Genomic DNA, 16534 nt, shown 5'->3' with positions numbered 1-16534 from the left:
AATATAGCCTGTAATTTTACTGGTATGTATCCTTTTAACACATAGCTAGGAATCCCTATGTAGGATATCGTATGCATTGTATTCTAAGAACCATCAATGGACAGTGACCTTGCCAAAACTTCTGTTCTGACTCCATAACCTCCATACCATCAGGGCTAGATCCAGTATTGCGCAGGCTCTTGATTGATGGAGTGATGAATTTCAACCAAAGTATAACAGAAAAACCCAGAATGTGTGAACATACTGTAAAAATGAGGGACTCTGCGTTATGTTGCAAAATGCGTGGTTTAATCCTTATATTATTGGAAATGTCGGTGATGCACACAATTTTCTTGCTTTCTCTACAAGTCACAGGACTAACAAGTATTGGGCAGACTTATCAATACTGTTTAATTCTTAAGCATTGCAAATTTAGGCTAAACAATTAAAATGTACCAAATTTACCAAAGCTGTTCATTTTGTTTGGTCAATCTGCCATATTTCTAGTCTAAGTAGTCTAAGTTTAAACTATCTATTAGATACTGTCAGGATCCGCTGAGCAGGGACTCACCCGCACTGTAGGGGGGCCCGGGGTCAGGTACAGCCGGAAAGTACAGATACACAGGACCTGTGGACGCTGAAGTTTAGCAAGCAGTCACAGGACCTACGGTCATGTGACTGCAAGGGGGCGGGGCTTAGCATCCTGCTTTCAGAGATGGCAGGACACTATACAGAAATACTCAGAGTCATGCAAAACGGAGGTCATACACAGAGATATCAGTAAAGTACCAGGGATGAGACAGAACGGATAGTCAGGGCCAAGCAGGGGTCAAAACCAAACAGACATAGAAGGTACCAAGCAGAATCCAAAGCAATATCCAGAGAACAGACCGAGTCGTACACAGAGAATCAAGCAACCAGAACACAGCACAAACACACTCAGGGGTCACCACAAAATGCCAAGGGCGAAAGTATAACTGACGGGGATGGGAGCGTCCTGAGTCTATAAGAAACCTCCCCCAGAACCAGGGAGAGGTCACAATCATAGCCCCAGGTGTGCAGGTAAGCCTGCATCAGGATCACAACCTTCAACCCCAGAAATGCCAGTCATCAGCACTGGTTCCAGACATTAACCCCACGTGTGTGAGTCAAACCCGCACTGAGATCATGACAGATATCTTACTTTGTGACAGAAATGTGCAACACAAGTTTTGGCACATATTTTGCTGCACCATGCCGAACATCAGGCCGCACTCTTTTCTGGTGACTCACATCCATTTCCACTAAACAACAACGTTTCAAGTCAGTGTCTAGCTAAAACACATAATACATATAGATCCAAGTAAGCAATGACAATTTTTTGGCTCAAATTATGCCAGAATTCTGTTTGACAAATATGCCCCTTTAACTTATTTACTTTTATGATGAAACCATTATTTTATAAGATTTAGGTTTGTGGGGGGTTTTTGTAGGATGAGTTCTATCTACTAGGCACCATTTTGCATTATTCTAAGTTAGGCTTAAATTTACATTAACTTTTATTATGTTAAATTAAAAATAAAATCATAAACCAAAAACAAATGTAAAAATTTCTGCCCAAGGGAAGGATATTGATGGTTAAATGTATGTGGTTGTTAACTTGGATAGTATGGCTGTATATTGATTAAAAAATATAGATAAAAGTATTTAGAAAATCACATAATCAAAATGGCTGGACGAATCATCAACAATCTTAAATATGCAGAAGATACAACACTGATAGCAACCAGCTAAGATGGAATGAAGGACTTATTATGGAGGGTCAAGATGGAAAACTCGAACATGGGACTGCTGCTCACTACAAAGAAGATAAAGATATTGACTACGGCCAGGTATGTGTGGGACACATTTGAGATGGACGACGACTAACTGGAAGTTGTAATGATGAAACCAGAAGTCAATAGGACAATAGCTATGAGCAAATCAACAATGAAGTCACTGGACAAGGTCTTCACATTGAGGAACAATTCACTGGCTCGTGCATAGTTTGGTCTTTTCTGTGGTAACATATGGATGTGAAACCTGGGCGATAAAATAAAGACAGAAAAATCTATGCCTTTGAAATGTGGTGTTGGAGAAGGATGTTATCAAAACCATGGAAGGCAAGAAGAACAGACAAATCAATTTTAGAACAAATCAAGCCAGAAATGTCACTCAAAGCAACAATCATCAATCTACGACTTGTCTACTTCGGACACACCATACAAAGAGATCAATCACTGAAGAAGGACATCATGGTCGAAAGAGTAGAAGGAACAAAGCGAAGAAGACTAGCAACCTGATGGCTTGATACTATCAAGATAGTGGACGATCTTCCTAGAGTTTATTCATCCATCAAGTTACCATAGCTCGAGATTGACTTGAAGGCTGTTAAATATTTAATAAATTACGCTTTTTAAGTAAGTTATCAACCAGGATTTTCCAAATGTTTTGGGAATCACTTGGACATTCCAAAGTGTTACAAAGAAATTGTCAGATTTTTTGCAAGATTTCCAAGAATTTATCGAGAAAGGCAAAAACGTATTGAATAAGTTAGTAAAAAATTAGCTATAAAGTAGGAATATCCAGGGCCATTATTATAAAAATGATTAAATGTTATAGAAAACTGTTATCTGTTTACAGAAGGTGGTTACAGTGATGAAGACTTTGGGGAAACTTCCATCTGTGGAGTCAATATAAGCTCTTATTTATGTTCTATTTTATGTCTTCAATTATGTCTTGTAAGTAGATGATTAAATATCCCACTTTCCAGCATATGAACTGGCTATTTCTCGTTTTACCAGTAATAACTAGTAATCAGTATGTATTACACTGTATGTATTGTCCACCATGAAACAAGTTCTGACTATTTGCTTAGTGGTACTTTGTTAGCATATATATAAGGTGGTGAGAAGTTGGTTTCAGAGTTTGTAGAGCGACATGTCTGCAGTGTGGTAACAAGTTCTGCCCTAGCCGGGATGCTTGCTGCTTTGGCATTTTACTTAAGGGTTTGGGTAAACCTGATGCCTCTAAGTCAGTTAAGATATAGGAGGCCCTGAATAGTTTGTGGAAGAGAGGAGCAAGATGATGGACAGCAGGAAGCCATTTAAATTGGTGATGCTAAGACAATTGGTAGGAAGTGTAGAGAGAATACGTCCTTCTTAAAGACATATTTTTAGTCTTCTAGATTGGGGAGCTTTTAAGAGAAAGTAAGGTGATAGTAGGAGGTAAACTGTGTGCTCTGTTACAGTGATGTTGTGCTTGTGATGGTCTAAATGGACCAAGTCAAGAGTAATCCTACATGGCATACAAGAACGAGAGATTTATCCAGTTTAGGTCAACAAAGTATTTTAGATGGTCAAGCACCCAGTGTAAATTGGCTTGTACTTGACATATGCTGATGGCTCAATCCTACGACGCATTAGAAGACATCTCTTTTGAGTAAGGACACCATGGAGGCTTCCAAGCTGAGGATGTAACGAAAAATACATTAGCGGTCCGGCCAGAGAGAGTGTGGCAACCTACGCATGATCGGTTGGAAATAAAGTGGGGGGGTTTGTATGGCTTCTTTACAGGTTATGACGTTTTCTCCTCCTATTTCTACCAGTAACAGAGCAGAAGAACGGAAAGGCAATGGACAAGTTGGTTTCCACGATGTCTAGGTTGTGCCTCGGTGTTTCCAATGAGAGAAACTGTGAGTTGAGCAATGATGTAGAGCTGTGCCGCAACATGACCTGCTGAAAAACATGAATATAATACAATTATGTATGAATGGTATAAGTGGTATCAACCATAGGTTTTTTTTTTTAATTTTTCCATTAATAGATCTGTTTTGAGGCTTGTTTCTTACTGAGGGAGGTATACAAAATGTTCTTTAAAATTAGATCAATGCAGGTCCAACAGCCGACAAACCCAACCGTCAGCCGGCAGTGGAACTCCCTCCTAGACAATGATTTAATATTGATTACCTATCCACTTAAGTTTTATGGTTTTCTAAAAAGTTGTTAAAAAAATAAGATGCTGAGAGAATAAGAAGTAATAAAATAATAAAGAAATAATAAATGGGGAATAGATGTAGAGAACACAAAGAATCCTCAGAATAATGACGGAGCAGAAAATGTAAGATCTCCCTGTGGGACTCTCATGTATTATCACTTTCCATAGAATAGACAGATGGTCACATTATAAAATCTGTTTGGTCTACCGCCCCTGATATACAAGTGGTGGGTGAGAGCATATCCTCCAGTGTGTAAATAGATATTCTCTCCAGTTCCAGTAGTAGATACCAATTCCTTCTGCCATCGAATTCACAACAATGTTAGTAAAATGTAATTTATATTAAGTATTTTAAGATTTCTAGACATTTTGTTTCTGCTTAATTATGGGTAAAATGTTGTATTACTTTTTAGCAATTTTTAATTTTTTTTAAAAAAAGGTTTTATTGAGGTCACATCTCATATCGCTTCATATCACTCTTTTTATACTGACTTAAAGTGTAGCAGTACTTTTATTTTTTATTTCATAAATCAATAGTTCACATGCAAATAAGAAACTTTATAATATATCTTATCAGAAAAGTCTATTAGGGTACCGTTACACTAAGCGATGCACCAGCGATCCCGACAACGATATGGATCGCTGGTGCATCGCTAAGTGGTCGCTAGTGAGCTGCCACACAGGCAGATCTCACCAGCGACATAGCAGGGGTCGGGGGTCGTTACTTACCTGTCAGATGAGGCGATCCTGACGTCCTCCCGCCCGCGTCCACACGTCGCTCGTCGGCGCCACAGGAAGCGCCGCAGGAAGTGGCCGACAAGAAATGATCCAGGACGTTCTTGCGCGATCAGCGATAATCAGCGGGGGAGCCGGTCAGAGGTAAGTATCAGACATACCGATATCGCTAGCAATATCGCTGCAACGTCACAAAATTGGTGATGCTACAGCGATATTGCTAGCGATATCTCTATGTGTAACGGGGGCTTTAGACTATTTCTACTGTGGTGAAATTGATGTCACTTTGTTGGTGTGTGCAAATAAATTTTAGTAAATGTGTGGATTCCGCAATGGGTCTCCTTCATGTGTGTTGCCTGTAGCAATAGGCCTCTGATACTGGCAGTCCTCCACTGTATTTGAGTCAACCACCCATGTTATTATGCTTACATTTTTACAATAGTAATCTACAGAACTGATATGTGTGCCACCTGAATGTGGCTGAGCATAACTTTCAATATTTTAGGGGGTTTTAATAATTCGACATTCGCTTTACAGACATTAACAGACATTACTGGCACTGGCACCATTGGGACTCACAATCTAAATTTATTATCTGTATGTCTTTGTAGCGTGGGCAGAAAAATAATTACCGAGAGGAAACCCTCGGAAACACGGGTAGAACATACAAACTCTGCAAGGCTGCTAATGTTTTTGCGTTGACAAATGAATGTTTCTGTGGTTGGAAGGCTATCACTGCAATGCAAACTGTGTGCCTCACTGCTGTGCTGGGGAAAACCACTGTCAAAATTGTCTTCCAGCATGTTTTGATACTACAGCAAGGGCGCGTCCCTTTCCAGTGGGGAAGCAACTGGCAAAATTTACTTTTGTATTGTGGATAGAACACACGGGCAACCCAACAGTCAGCACTATTTGGAATCATAACTATATGGGTAAAAGTCATGTTGCAGATAGTGCTGCAAGAAGGCGCTCATAGGTCGGTCTCTTTCATGAGATCCAACTTCACAGTGTGTTGGTGGTGCTATAACACTCAAGCTTTCTTCCTCCATCCCCTCCTGAGAACCACGGACAACATAGAGGGAATCATTATCGTCTTCATCTCCTAACTATTGCGCATTCATCACCTCTTCATCAACTCTTCCTTCTCGTCCTTTTCATGGTCCTTCTGCATTTTTTCCTCTCATGGCAAATGTCGGTGAAATGAAAGACCTGAACTTGTAGATATTGTTAGCTCTAAAAGTATCCTCCTCTGCTTCCTCTTCTTTCCCCAGGACAACCACCACCACCTCCTCGCCCACACTATTTAAAGTGTACAGCAGCATGTAAATAGGGATGCTGATGATAGCATCATCACCGCTAACCATCTTAGTAGCCATTAAGAAAACATGCAGAAGGGTGCAGAGGTCCTTCATCAGTATCCAGTACACAAGTGTGAATTGCACCACGTCCGTACTGAATTGTGCCAGGCTATGAAAAATGCCATACCTCACCAGGTCTCGGCATTGCTGCCACAATCGCTGCAAAATGTGCAGAGTTTAATTCCATGGTGCGGTCATATTGCATACCAACTGGTTAACCGGAAGTCAGAAAAATCTTTATACCAACTGAAGTGGAATGGTGGAAGTCAGCATTACAGTAGTTTCTGCAGCAGTGCATCCAGGCTGGGATAGTGGCGGAAGATTTGCTCTACCATCAGGCTGAGGATGCAAGCCATGCAAGGCAAAAGTGTAAGGTTTGCTCAGCGTAGTGCCACCACCAGGTCTGCACCGTTATCGCGCATGGCCTTCACTGGCTCCAGGTTGAGTGTAGACCGCCATTGCTCAAACTCGGCATGGATAGCTGTATACAACTGTTGATCTGTATGACTGTGATTTTCAAGGCATATTAATGTAAACACTGCCTGATTGCAGTGAGCTCTGGCTGCACAGTACAGAGGTGGGATTCTATCTGCAGTGTTGGAACATGTGTTTAAGAGGTTGAGAGTGCTGGCGAAGGCCCTAGAGGAGGTGGAGGAGGCACAAGCACTTCAGGAACTGCTATATACAGAGGTTTGTTCCGCAAACCCTGCAGATTCCAAGACTTGGTGAATAGTGACACCTTGGTGTCTGCTGCTTTAGTTCTCCATCCCCTGGTGTGTACTAATTTAGTTCTCCAACCCCTGTTGTCTATTAGTTTAGTTCTCCATGTTCTGGTGTTAATTTGTTTAGTTCTGCAATCATAGCTGTTTAGTAGTTTACTTCTCCAACCCCTGTTTTCTATTAGTTTAGCTATCGATCGTGGTACAGAATGACCGCCAGGTGAGGTATATTGTTTTTTATTTTAGTTGTATTACAGGAGAAAGAGGGCTTCGGTGGAATACGCATTAGGTGAGTATAACTGTGTTTGTTATTTTTAAATAAAAATGGAAAACTGTGTTTTGTCTTATTTCTAATAAGGGACTTTATTCAGGTTGTATCTTTATTTACCATCTAACTATAGGATTGGTAATGGATAGGTGTCTTATAGACGCCTCTCCATTACTAAGCCATGGGCTTGATGTCACCTGACAATATTATATATAAATTTATATAATTTAAAAACACAGCATAGGGACCCCTCTATTCTTGATAACCAGCCTTGCTGAGAGCTGAGGGTTGCAGCCCCCTGCTGAGAGTTTTCCTGGCTGGTTATCAAAAATAAGGGGGGGGGCACACCATTTTTTTAAATCATATACTTACAGCACAGGAGCCAGCTAAAGAATACACCCATCAGCCACTCTTGCTCTTGCTGTTATTAGCAGTAGCGGGTGTTGGATGATGGGAGCTGTAGTCCCATCAGCTGACACCAGTGACCAGAGGTAAACTTTATACCTCCAATCACAGTTGAGTGATCTCATAGTCTTTTGACAGCGTGGGAACCGTGGCTCTCTAACCGGCGGGGATGATTTGATCAGAAGCGGTGTTGGCCGCGCTGTCATGCTCATGATAACTTGGCAAACCCTGGATGTTTGGGTCCCCCATTAAAGAGAATGGGGTTCAGGTTCAGGTACCGTTCTGGTACCCGAACTTTTTATAATTGTTCGGCTGAACCCGCCGGACCGAACATCCAGATGTCCGCCCATCTCTAATCATATACTGTATTTAGGGAGCTAGAGTCTGTTTAGAGTCTGTTCTTTTGATATTGACTCCACCAAAATGGACCCTGACTCTGACTCGACAGCCCTGCTGCATATAACATGATACTGTATGAGGATGGATTGAGATACAAGTGTTCTGTCCCCATCATTCTTCATTAGCCGGTGTAAAGAGGTCGAGAAACAAGAGCCAATCGACTTCAATATTGTTGATCACACTCATTTAACGACCTGAACTCAGCGCATGTAAGCACAACCAAAATATTTGAGTGTCATGGTGGAATATATGAACATCGGGGTCCTTATTTTAATTTTTTGCCTAGGGTCCCATTTTGTCTAAAACCAGTCCTGTATGTAGCAGGTAGAGGCAAAATAAAACCCCAAATCAAAAAGGTGGACGCAATCCAGAACTGGACCAGACTACTCTCAAAAAAGCAAGTTGGGGCCTTTCTGGGAATTTTGGGGTACTACAGTAAGTTCATTCCAGACTTTGCAATGGTGACCGCGCCCCTGACTGACCTGTTTAAGGTAACAAAATCAGTTATAGCCAAAAGGATGTTTAAAGCAGAGATGGCTTTTCAAGAACTTCAATTTGCTCTATGTAAGCAGGCGGTCCTGGTAGCCCCGGACTTTAAGAAGGAATTTGTGCTCCAGACGAATTCCTCAGAAGTCAGATTAGGAGCGTTCCTTTCTCAGTAGATACACAGAGAGGAGTACCCTGTTTTCAACCTGAGTAGGAAACTGCCAGCATGTGAGAAAAATTATTTCATTGTAAAAAAGAAATGCATGGCCATGAAATGGGTGGTGAATACATTGCATTACTTACTGTAAGGGCGAAAATTTTAATTAGTGTCAGACCATGCACCACTCAGGTGGATGAGGAAGGAAAATGGGAAAAATGTTTGTGTTACCGCCTGGTTTCTTACCCTACAGTATTTCTGCTTCCAGGTGGAAGTTACATGGTAACGCAGATCCTCTCTTGAGAATCCTGTATGGAGTGGTAGAAGGTGCTAAGACCAACAGATTTAGGTAGAGGGGGAGGTATGCAAAGTGGCTGGCAGGCACATAGTGAATGGGAGATATGGATCACAGAGGTGGATGTCCTCTGTGATGTAAAACATGGAGTAATGCTGTAGTACACATAGTACTAAAAGGGGTTAATCGACCATTACAGGGCTAGGTTTTAATGTGAGCAGCTGACAAGTTGGGCAAGACAGCTTCTCACCATATCTCCACCCTTGGTGTGTTTCACATTGTAAAATGGGGTTTGTTTGTCTCACACATGTTTGTGTGTGGAGGTGTGCAGACCTCCAGGATTGTGTGCCTTTGCTAATGGACTAAGAACCCGCACTATTGTATGGACTGTTTACTTTATGTTTCAGCTTTCCTGAGGTGCGGTTTTTGTGGACTGAAATAAACAAACCGGACTTTTAAATAGAAACAGTTCCTGTGATACCTCATCAATTGTTCCCTAGGCTTTTTATTGTAATTGTTGTTTGTCTTTTGGACATATTTTTATATCAGCAAAATAAAGGTAATATTTTAATTATTAGCTTTATTACTCATTTAAAGTTCATACTGAATTTTCTTTTATAAATAGACTACTGGGCATTTAGTCTATTTTTGAAAAAGAGCTTGGTACAAACTGAAATGCGTAATATATCTACTATAAAATACTAAAACAACATTGAAAGACTACTTTTCCAGCTGCAGCGTGGTCAACCAGAATTGTACATCTGTACATCTCCTTTTACCACTCAATATATGCTTTCCTACAACTGACACCAAGGGTGAAAGGAGCTATTTAGTATAGAAGATGCTCTTCTATACAGAGCAGCAAAATTCCTCCTGGTTTTCTCCCCGCCAACTAAGCAAGACTGTCCTGCTCCTCCTCATCACCATTGTAATATTTCTAGCTGCCTGATGGCATGCATGCAGCCTAATTTGAGGATACCTAGCTGCATTTCTTGAAAAAAAGCAATCTATGCTTTGTATTCTTACATGGCAATGACTGTTGGCCGATCCTTGTAATTGTTGTAGTGCGGCGAGGAGTACATTACCATTGACAAATGGAGCAGTAATTATGGCCAAGAATGGTACATATCTTTCATAAGTCATGACCCATTCACTAACATTTTGCATGGCAGTGTTGATGATGCACCACTGACACAAGAAAGGTGCTAGTTACACATGATTGGGCACTGGTACTAGGAATGCTTCTGTGACGACACAGCATTTTATCTTAATTAACCAAACCTTTATTTTGAGTAAGCCAGGAGGAACAGACTGTTATCTATATGTTGACTTTTGAATTTATGTGTTTCTTTCTCGTTGGTCAAGAGCCTGAAATGTTGACTCTTCTTGTAGGTTAAATTAATATATATAAATTGATGAATGGTTGTTATTTACCTCTTATATTAGTTCCTACAGTTTATTGTACTATTATCTTTGCAAAACAGGGATGCAGGGTCACTGAACAATGATGTTTGCTGATATGTTGATTACCCATTATACTAAGCCATGTAGTTTGCTGACTTGCAAAACAAAAGAGGAAAAAATGCAAATAGATTAAATAATAAAACAATGCAAATTAATCTCATCACCCCTTCCCCTTTACCTGTGAATGATGTCTTAAAGAACAGTTGTGATCTATAAAAACGTATATATATCTGCCTCTGTAATAGGATATCCAAGACATCCAAGAGATCCAAAGATCCAAAGAACCAGAGACTGTTGTGAGTTCATTTTCCCCTTCGTCACTGGGGTCTGGTGAACTCCCTATTCTGGTAAAGGAAGGTAATGAGCCTGGTTATCAGGCACCTGAGTCTAATAAGGATGACTGGCTGAGTGGAGTCACGGACTGGATATAAGGCTGCCGACGCCCTTCTGCCCTGCGGGTGATTTCTCTGTGGACTTCTAGGACACCAGTCTGATTCCTGCTCCTCTAAAGCTGTTTCTGTTTTGCCTGTTAGCTTTTGTTTTGTTTTTTGTTTTCCTTGCTTTTCAGTATTCTGCTATTCCCTGCTGGGGTGAGCTGAATCTCCTTTTGCCTGTAGCTCTGTCTTAAGTATATTCCTGAGTACTGACATAGCTTTTTTGAAGCCTAGCGTCTTCAGGGCCTTTTTCACTGTCAGTCTGTTGGCTCTTATTTTCATAGGGTTTTTCACGGATTGCAGACAGCAGCCTTCCTGTCCTTTTCTATTTAGTTAGCTTGGGCCCCTCTTTGCTCAGTCTATCTTTCTGTCTTAGTATTTTCGTCTTGCTTCACCGTCATTATATGTTGGGGACTGCCTATTGCTTTGGGGTCTGCTCTGGGGCAGTTTAGATTTCACCTTTCTTTCCTTAGGCCTATTTAATTCTCCGGCTGTGATCGATGGGTCTAGGGCATCGTAGGAACCCCCCACGGCTACTGCTAGTTGTGTTGTTAGGTTCAGGGGTCTGCAATCCGATAGCTGCCAACTTCTCTGGTTTTCTGGACTTAGCTAGCATTTCTGTTTTTGCCTCCTACGGTGACTCAATCATAACAAGAGACTCTTTACAAAACCTCAGTTAGGAACACTCTACAAGACAGAAGCCAAAGACATCATGACTCCATCATGAGGGACACAGATTTGTCATTTTACAGAATGTCAGCTTAGGGGACAGAAAACAGATTTGCTCCATTAACCATTGCTGAACCCCATTGATACATTTATGAAAACTAGGAATGAGACCCACAGGTCACCTGGTTCCATTGAGATGTTCGGGGAAGTCAGGTTGTTAACCTCCAGTCACCAGGCCTTGTACCTCAATGGACTGTCAGCTTCCTAAGCTTGTCGTAACATCTTTTCTGTGCATGGGACAGGAGGGGGGTAGTTGGCCCTGGAAGATCTGGAATCAGAGCTACTTTTATCCAGGACGATTCAGAGTAAGAGTGAGACTCTGTAATTTGCACCATCTTGGGTATTTTGCTGAGATGTTTCTAAGTGTTATTTGCCTGTTTTGTGGTTCAATAAAGGATTGCCACACTTTTTTACCCTCACCTTGTGTTGTCTGAGTAGTATTAAGCCCACGATAAAGGGAGAGCTGGCGCTAAGTGGTGTGATCCCTGGTCCATGTGGTTTTGGCTACCGGACTAGAGCACCCCCTGACCCCGTTTCTACACACTTAGTGGCAGAGGTGGGATACTACTCAGTCAAATGAAACTGGAGGAGCTGCAGGGGACTGGTGTTTTCAGACACCATCCAGGGTTCCACAACCATGGAACCCTGGATGGCTTATTTAACCAGACATCTGTTTTGAGTAAGCCAGGCGGACTGTTATCTATATATTGACTTTTTAATTTATGTGTTTCTATCCCGTTGGTCAAGAGTCTGAAATGTTGACTGTTCATGTAGGTTAAACTGATATTTGTAAATTGAGGAATGGTTGTTATTTTCCTCTTATATCAATTCCTACTGTCTATTGTACTGTTACTTTGCAAAACAGGGATGCAGGGTTGCTGCACAATGATGTTTGCTGATTTGTTGATTACACGTTATGCCAGGCCAGGCAGTTTGTTTACTTGCAAATCTGAGGAGGAAAAATATGCAAATAGATTAAATAATTAAACAATGCTAGTTAATTTCATCACTTCTTCCCCTTTACTATAAAAAGGGGATGTATGCCTCTGTAGCAAGAGATCCAAAGATCCAAAGAACCAGAGACTCTTTACAAAACCACAGCCAGGAACGCTCTACAGGACAGCAGACAAACACATCGTGGCTCCATTACCATAGACACAGATTTATCATTCTACAGGATGTTAGCTTAGGAGACCATGGCTCTGGCTGAAACAATATAGATTTGCTCCACTGACCATCACTGAGCCCCATGAATACTTTTGTGAAAGCCAGGAATGTGACCCCCCGGTCACTTGGCTGCATGGAGATGTTCAGAGAAGCCAGGTTGTGACCCTCCGATCACCTGGCCTTGTACCTCAATGGACTGTCAGATTCCTTTTTCAAACAAACTTTATTAAAATTTTTGACACAAATTTATAGGGGGTGAATACAATATACTGTACATTCGCTTCTTGTTGACAGAAATAAAATAATTAGAGGAAAAGAAAGACACAAAAAAAAAGGAAAAGGAACAATACTATAACTTAATAGTAGCATTTACAATCTTTTAAATGTGGGTAGGGATTTACACTTCCATTTCGGTATAATAAAACACTTTTCATAATTGGAGAGAATTAATATTACTCGATATCAAGAGGTAAAGCTAAGCCAGGGAACCCATCTCTTATAGTAAATTACATAGTAATGGTTGGCTATTTCATGGCTATAAGCTTGTTGTTACCTCTTCTCTGTGCGAAGGACAGATGGGGTAGTTGGCCCTAAAAGCTCTGTAGTTACAGTTCGCTTTTATCCCAGCGAGTCAGCAGAAGGGTGAAACTCTCTAATTTGCACCATCTTGGGTATTTTGCTGGGACTGTTCTATGTGTAATCTGCCTTTTTTGTGGTTCAATAAAGTATTGCCACACTATTTTACCCGCACCCTGTGTTGTTTGAGTAGTATTAAGCACACGGTAAAAAACAAAAACGGGCGTTCAGTGGAATGATCCTTGGTCCATGCAGTTTCGACTAGCGGATAAGGGCCGCTGATCCCATGTCTTCACAGCTTCCAACATCAGGTGGTGCACTTTCACAAACCTCTTCCAACTCCTACTTCATGGACACGTCCCTGTCCTGGAGAGCAACATTGCACCTTGAAAACACTAAAATTTTATTTCAGGTAAAATTTAATTAAATTTAATTTAAAGATGATTAAATTAAAAGTAAATCTAATTTCCTTATAAGTCTGAAGTCATTATTTCAATCACAACCAAAGGGACATTTCCCTGTGGGACATAATCACTTATTTCTATATTTTTTTCTCCCTGCATTTTAGAATCACATATTATATAAGCCGAGTATAAAGAGCTCCTTCCCAGCAAACAAACAGGTGTGTGCCACAGAGCGCTGCGATCCATCTTACTGTCTTCATATTGTCTAGGAAGTAACCGGGGATCTTACTTGAGTTCTGCAAAAAAAAGTCACTGAGGTCGGATCGGTCGGTGTCTGCAGCACTGGAAACCCAGTATTGTAACGAAAGGAAATTATATCACTCGGAATCAGAACTTCATACATCTGACTGATAAGCCAAAAAGCTGATTTTGAGTCAACTTCTTGAATCTAGTGAGTATATCTGGTCATATTATTTTTAATATTCTTGATTTTTTATGTTCTTTTTCTGGTATTATTGTTACATTTTCAAATATGTTGCTATTTCTGCCGATTTCAACCCTTATGTTAACATTTTATTCAGAAAATTATCAATTTTACTTTCAATTTTTGAAGCATTGTAAGTAGAAAGTGATTGGATTTATTCTGTGACTTTTTTTCTTTCTAGATTTATGTGAGCATCTCATGGACAACAACACATATACAACATTTCATATTCTGCCTTTCTCATCAAATACCATTAATAAGCCGCTGATTGCCGGGATTTTTTCAGCCATTTATTTGATGGGAATCACTTTGAATTCACTGGTTATTGCGTTGATATGTCTGGACGTCCATCTACACACCCCCATGTATCTATTCTTCTGTAACTTATCCATCATAGACATCTGCTACACCACAGTCATTATCCCAAAACTTCTCCATATATTATTATCTGGGAACGGCGTGATATCCTTCACCCAGTGCTTCACGCAGATGTATTTTTACTTTACAGGAGCCAGCGTGGAAGAAATACTTTTGTTCGTCATGGGATTTGACCGATACGTTGCGATTTGTCATCCTCTGTCCTACCACCGGATATTGAACAAGAAAACCTGTGTTCTGATTGTTGTTGCTATTTGGATCTCTGCCTTTGTAAATTCTTCACTATTTGTATGTTTTCTAATTAAAATGACCTTTAATACGATTGTTACTATTAAAAACATCTTCTGTGACTCCGTAGACGTATTTAATACATCCGGTGGTGACTCCGGTGACTTTTATATCTTACTGTATGTTGAGCTTGTGTTGTTTGGATTTTTCCCGCTTTTCTGCAACTTTTTGTCATATGTAAGAATAATCCGTGCTATTTTACGCATGAAGTCAAAGGAAGGAAGAAGAAAAACCTTCTCCACCTGCTTGTCCCATCTCATTGTCATGATAACTTACTACTCCACAGGTACAGTGGATTACATGATGCCGTTCTCAGATGGCACAGTGACCATTAAACAGATTTTATCAGCGCTTTACACCACAGTGGTGCCCATGGTCAACCCGCTCATATACAGTCTAAGAAGCAGTGAAATCCTTAGAGCTTTTCAGAGGTTATTGAGGATTAAATGAAATATCAGTGATGTATTCATCATGTTAGATTGAAAAAAAAGAAAGATGTTATCGAATTTTTACAGGATGAAAATGATGAAATGGTAAGACAGGATGTTGAGAAGGCCGAACTTTTAAATTCCTATTTTGCATCTGTTTTCTCTCAGAAAGGAAATGTAACATCAACTGTCCTTCACTGTCCTATTAAGGGAATAGAAGAATCCAGGATATCTATAAACAGAAAGATAGTGAGGAAACACTTAGCTAACCTAAATGAATTCAAGTCTCCAGGTCCAGATGAATTACACCCCAGAGTACTGAAGGAGATAGCAGAAGAAATTTTTGAACCCCTCTCCTTAATCTTTGAAAATTCTTGGAGAACAGGAGAAGTCCCAGAAGATTGGAGAAGAGCAAATGTTGTTCCTATCTTCAAAAAGGGGAAGAAGGTGGACCCAGGCAACTATAGGCCGGTGAGTCTGACTTCTATACCAGGAAAGATCTTTGAACAAATTATTAAACAACATGTATGTAAGTACCTGGACAAGAATGAATAAAACTAAGGAAAGAAAAAGCGCAATAGGGTCTTATCTGGGTGGAAGATGGAATAAACTCAAATGGAATCTACTCACCTTTCCCAGAGCGGATAAAAGCATGTAAATCAATGTCAGCCTGCTGCACGCCCGAGGTTCACAACCGTGACCGCCAATATAGCTCCTTTTGGATAAAATATTTAGGCTTACTGTGCGCTGCTGAGACCAGGATAAAGTCACCACATGAGAAACTTTTTAACTCTTTATTCCCAGGGAATAAAGAGTTAAAAAGTTTCTCATGTGGTGACTTTATCCTGGTCTCAGCAGCGCACAGTAAGCCTAAATATTTTATCCAAAAGGAGCTATATGGACAAGAATGAAGTGATTAAACAGAGTCAGCATGGGTTTGTAACTAATAAGTCATGTCAGACTAACTTAATTTCCTTCTATGACAGAATCACTGACTGGGTGGATCAGGGAAATGCTGTAGATATAGTATATCTTGACTTCAGCAAAGCAATTGACAAAGTATCTCACACAATCCTTATTGAAAAAATGGCTAAGTATGGAATGGACAAGGCAACTGTTAGGTGGATTCATAACTGGCTTAGTGATCAGACCCAAAGAGTGATTGATGGTAAATGGCTGCACATCCAGTTGGAAGAATGTCTCAAGTGTGGTACCACAGGGCTCTGTCCTGGGCCCTGTATTGTTCAACATCTTTATCAACAATTTAGATGAAGGATTTGAGGGTAAACTGATTAAATTTGCTGATGACACAAAGCTAGGAGGGATAGCTAATACTAGAGAAGAGAGAGAGGATTCAAAAAGATATA

General features: G+C 40.5%; 1 protein-coding gene across 1 annotated transcript; it reads left to right on the top strand.

Annotated features, from left to right (window-relative positions):
* Positions 1-1772: 1772 nt before the first annotated feature.
* On the top strand, positions 1773-15189 carry LOC141069258 (olfactory receptor 2A14-like). The gene is made up of 4 exons (XM_073558711.1): positions 1773-1850; positions 13754-13807; positions 14203-14206; positions 14255-15189. Exons 1-4 carry the CDS (start codon positions 1773-1775, stop codon positions 15187-15189), a joined length of 1071 nt encoding a protein of 356 aa, XP_073414812.1.
* Positions 15190-16534: the final 1345 nt, after the last annotated feature.

Source organism: Dendrobates tinctorius, unplaced genomic scaffold (assembly GCF_039654945.1).
Source record: "Dendrobates tinctorius isolate UK_male_01 unplaced genomic scaffold, ASM3965494v1 ptg000257l, whole genome shotgun sequence".
In the NCBI taxonomy this organism is placed as follows: domain Eukaryota; kingdom Metazoa; phylum Chordata; class Amphibia; order Anura; family Dendrobatidae; genus Dendrobates; species Dendrobates tinctorius.
This window is presented reverse-complemented; position numbering and strand designations above follow the sequence as displayed.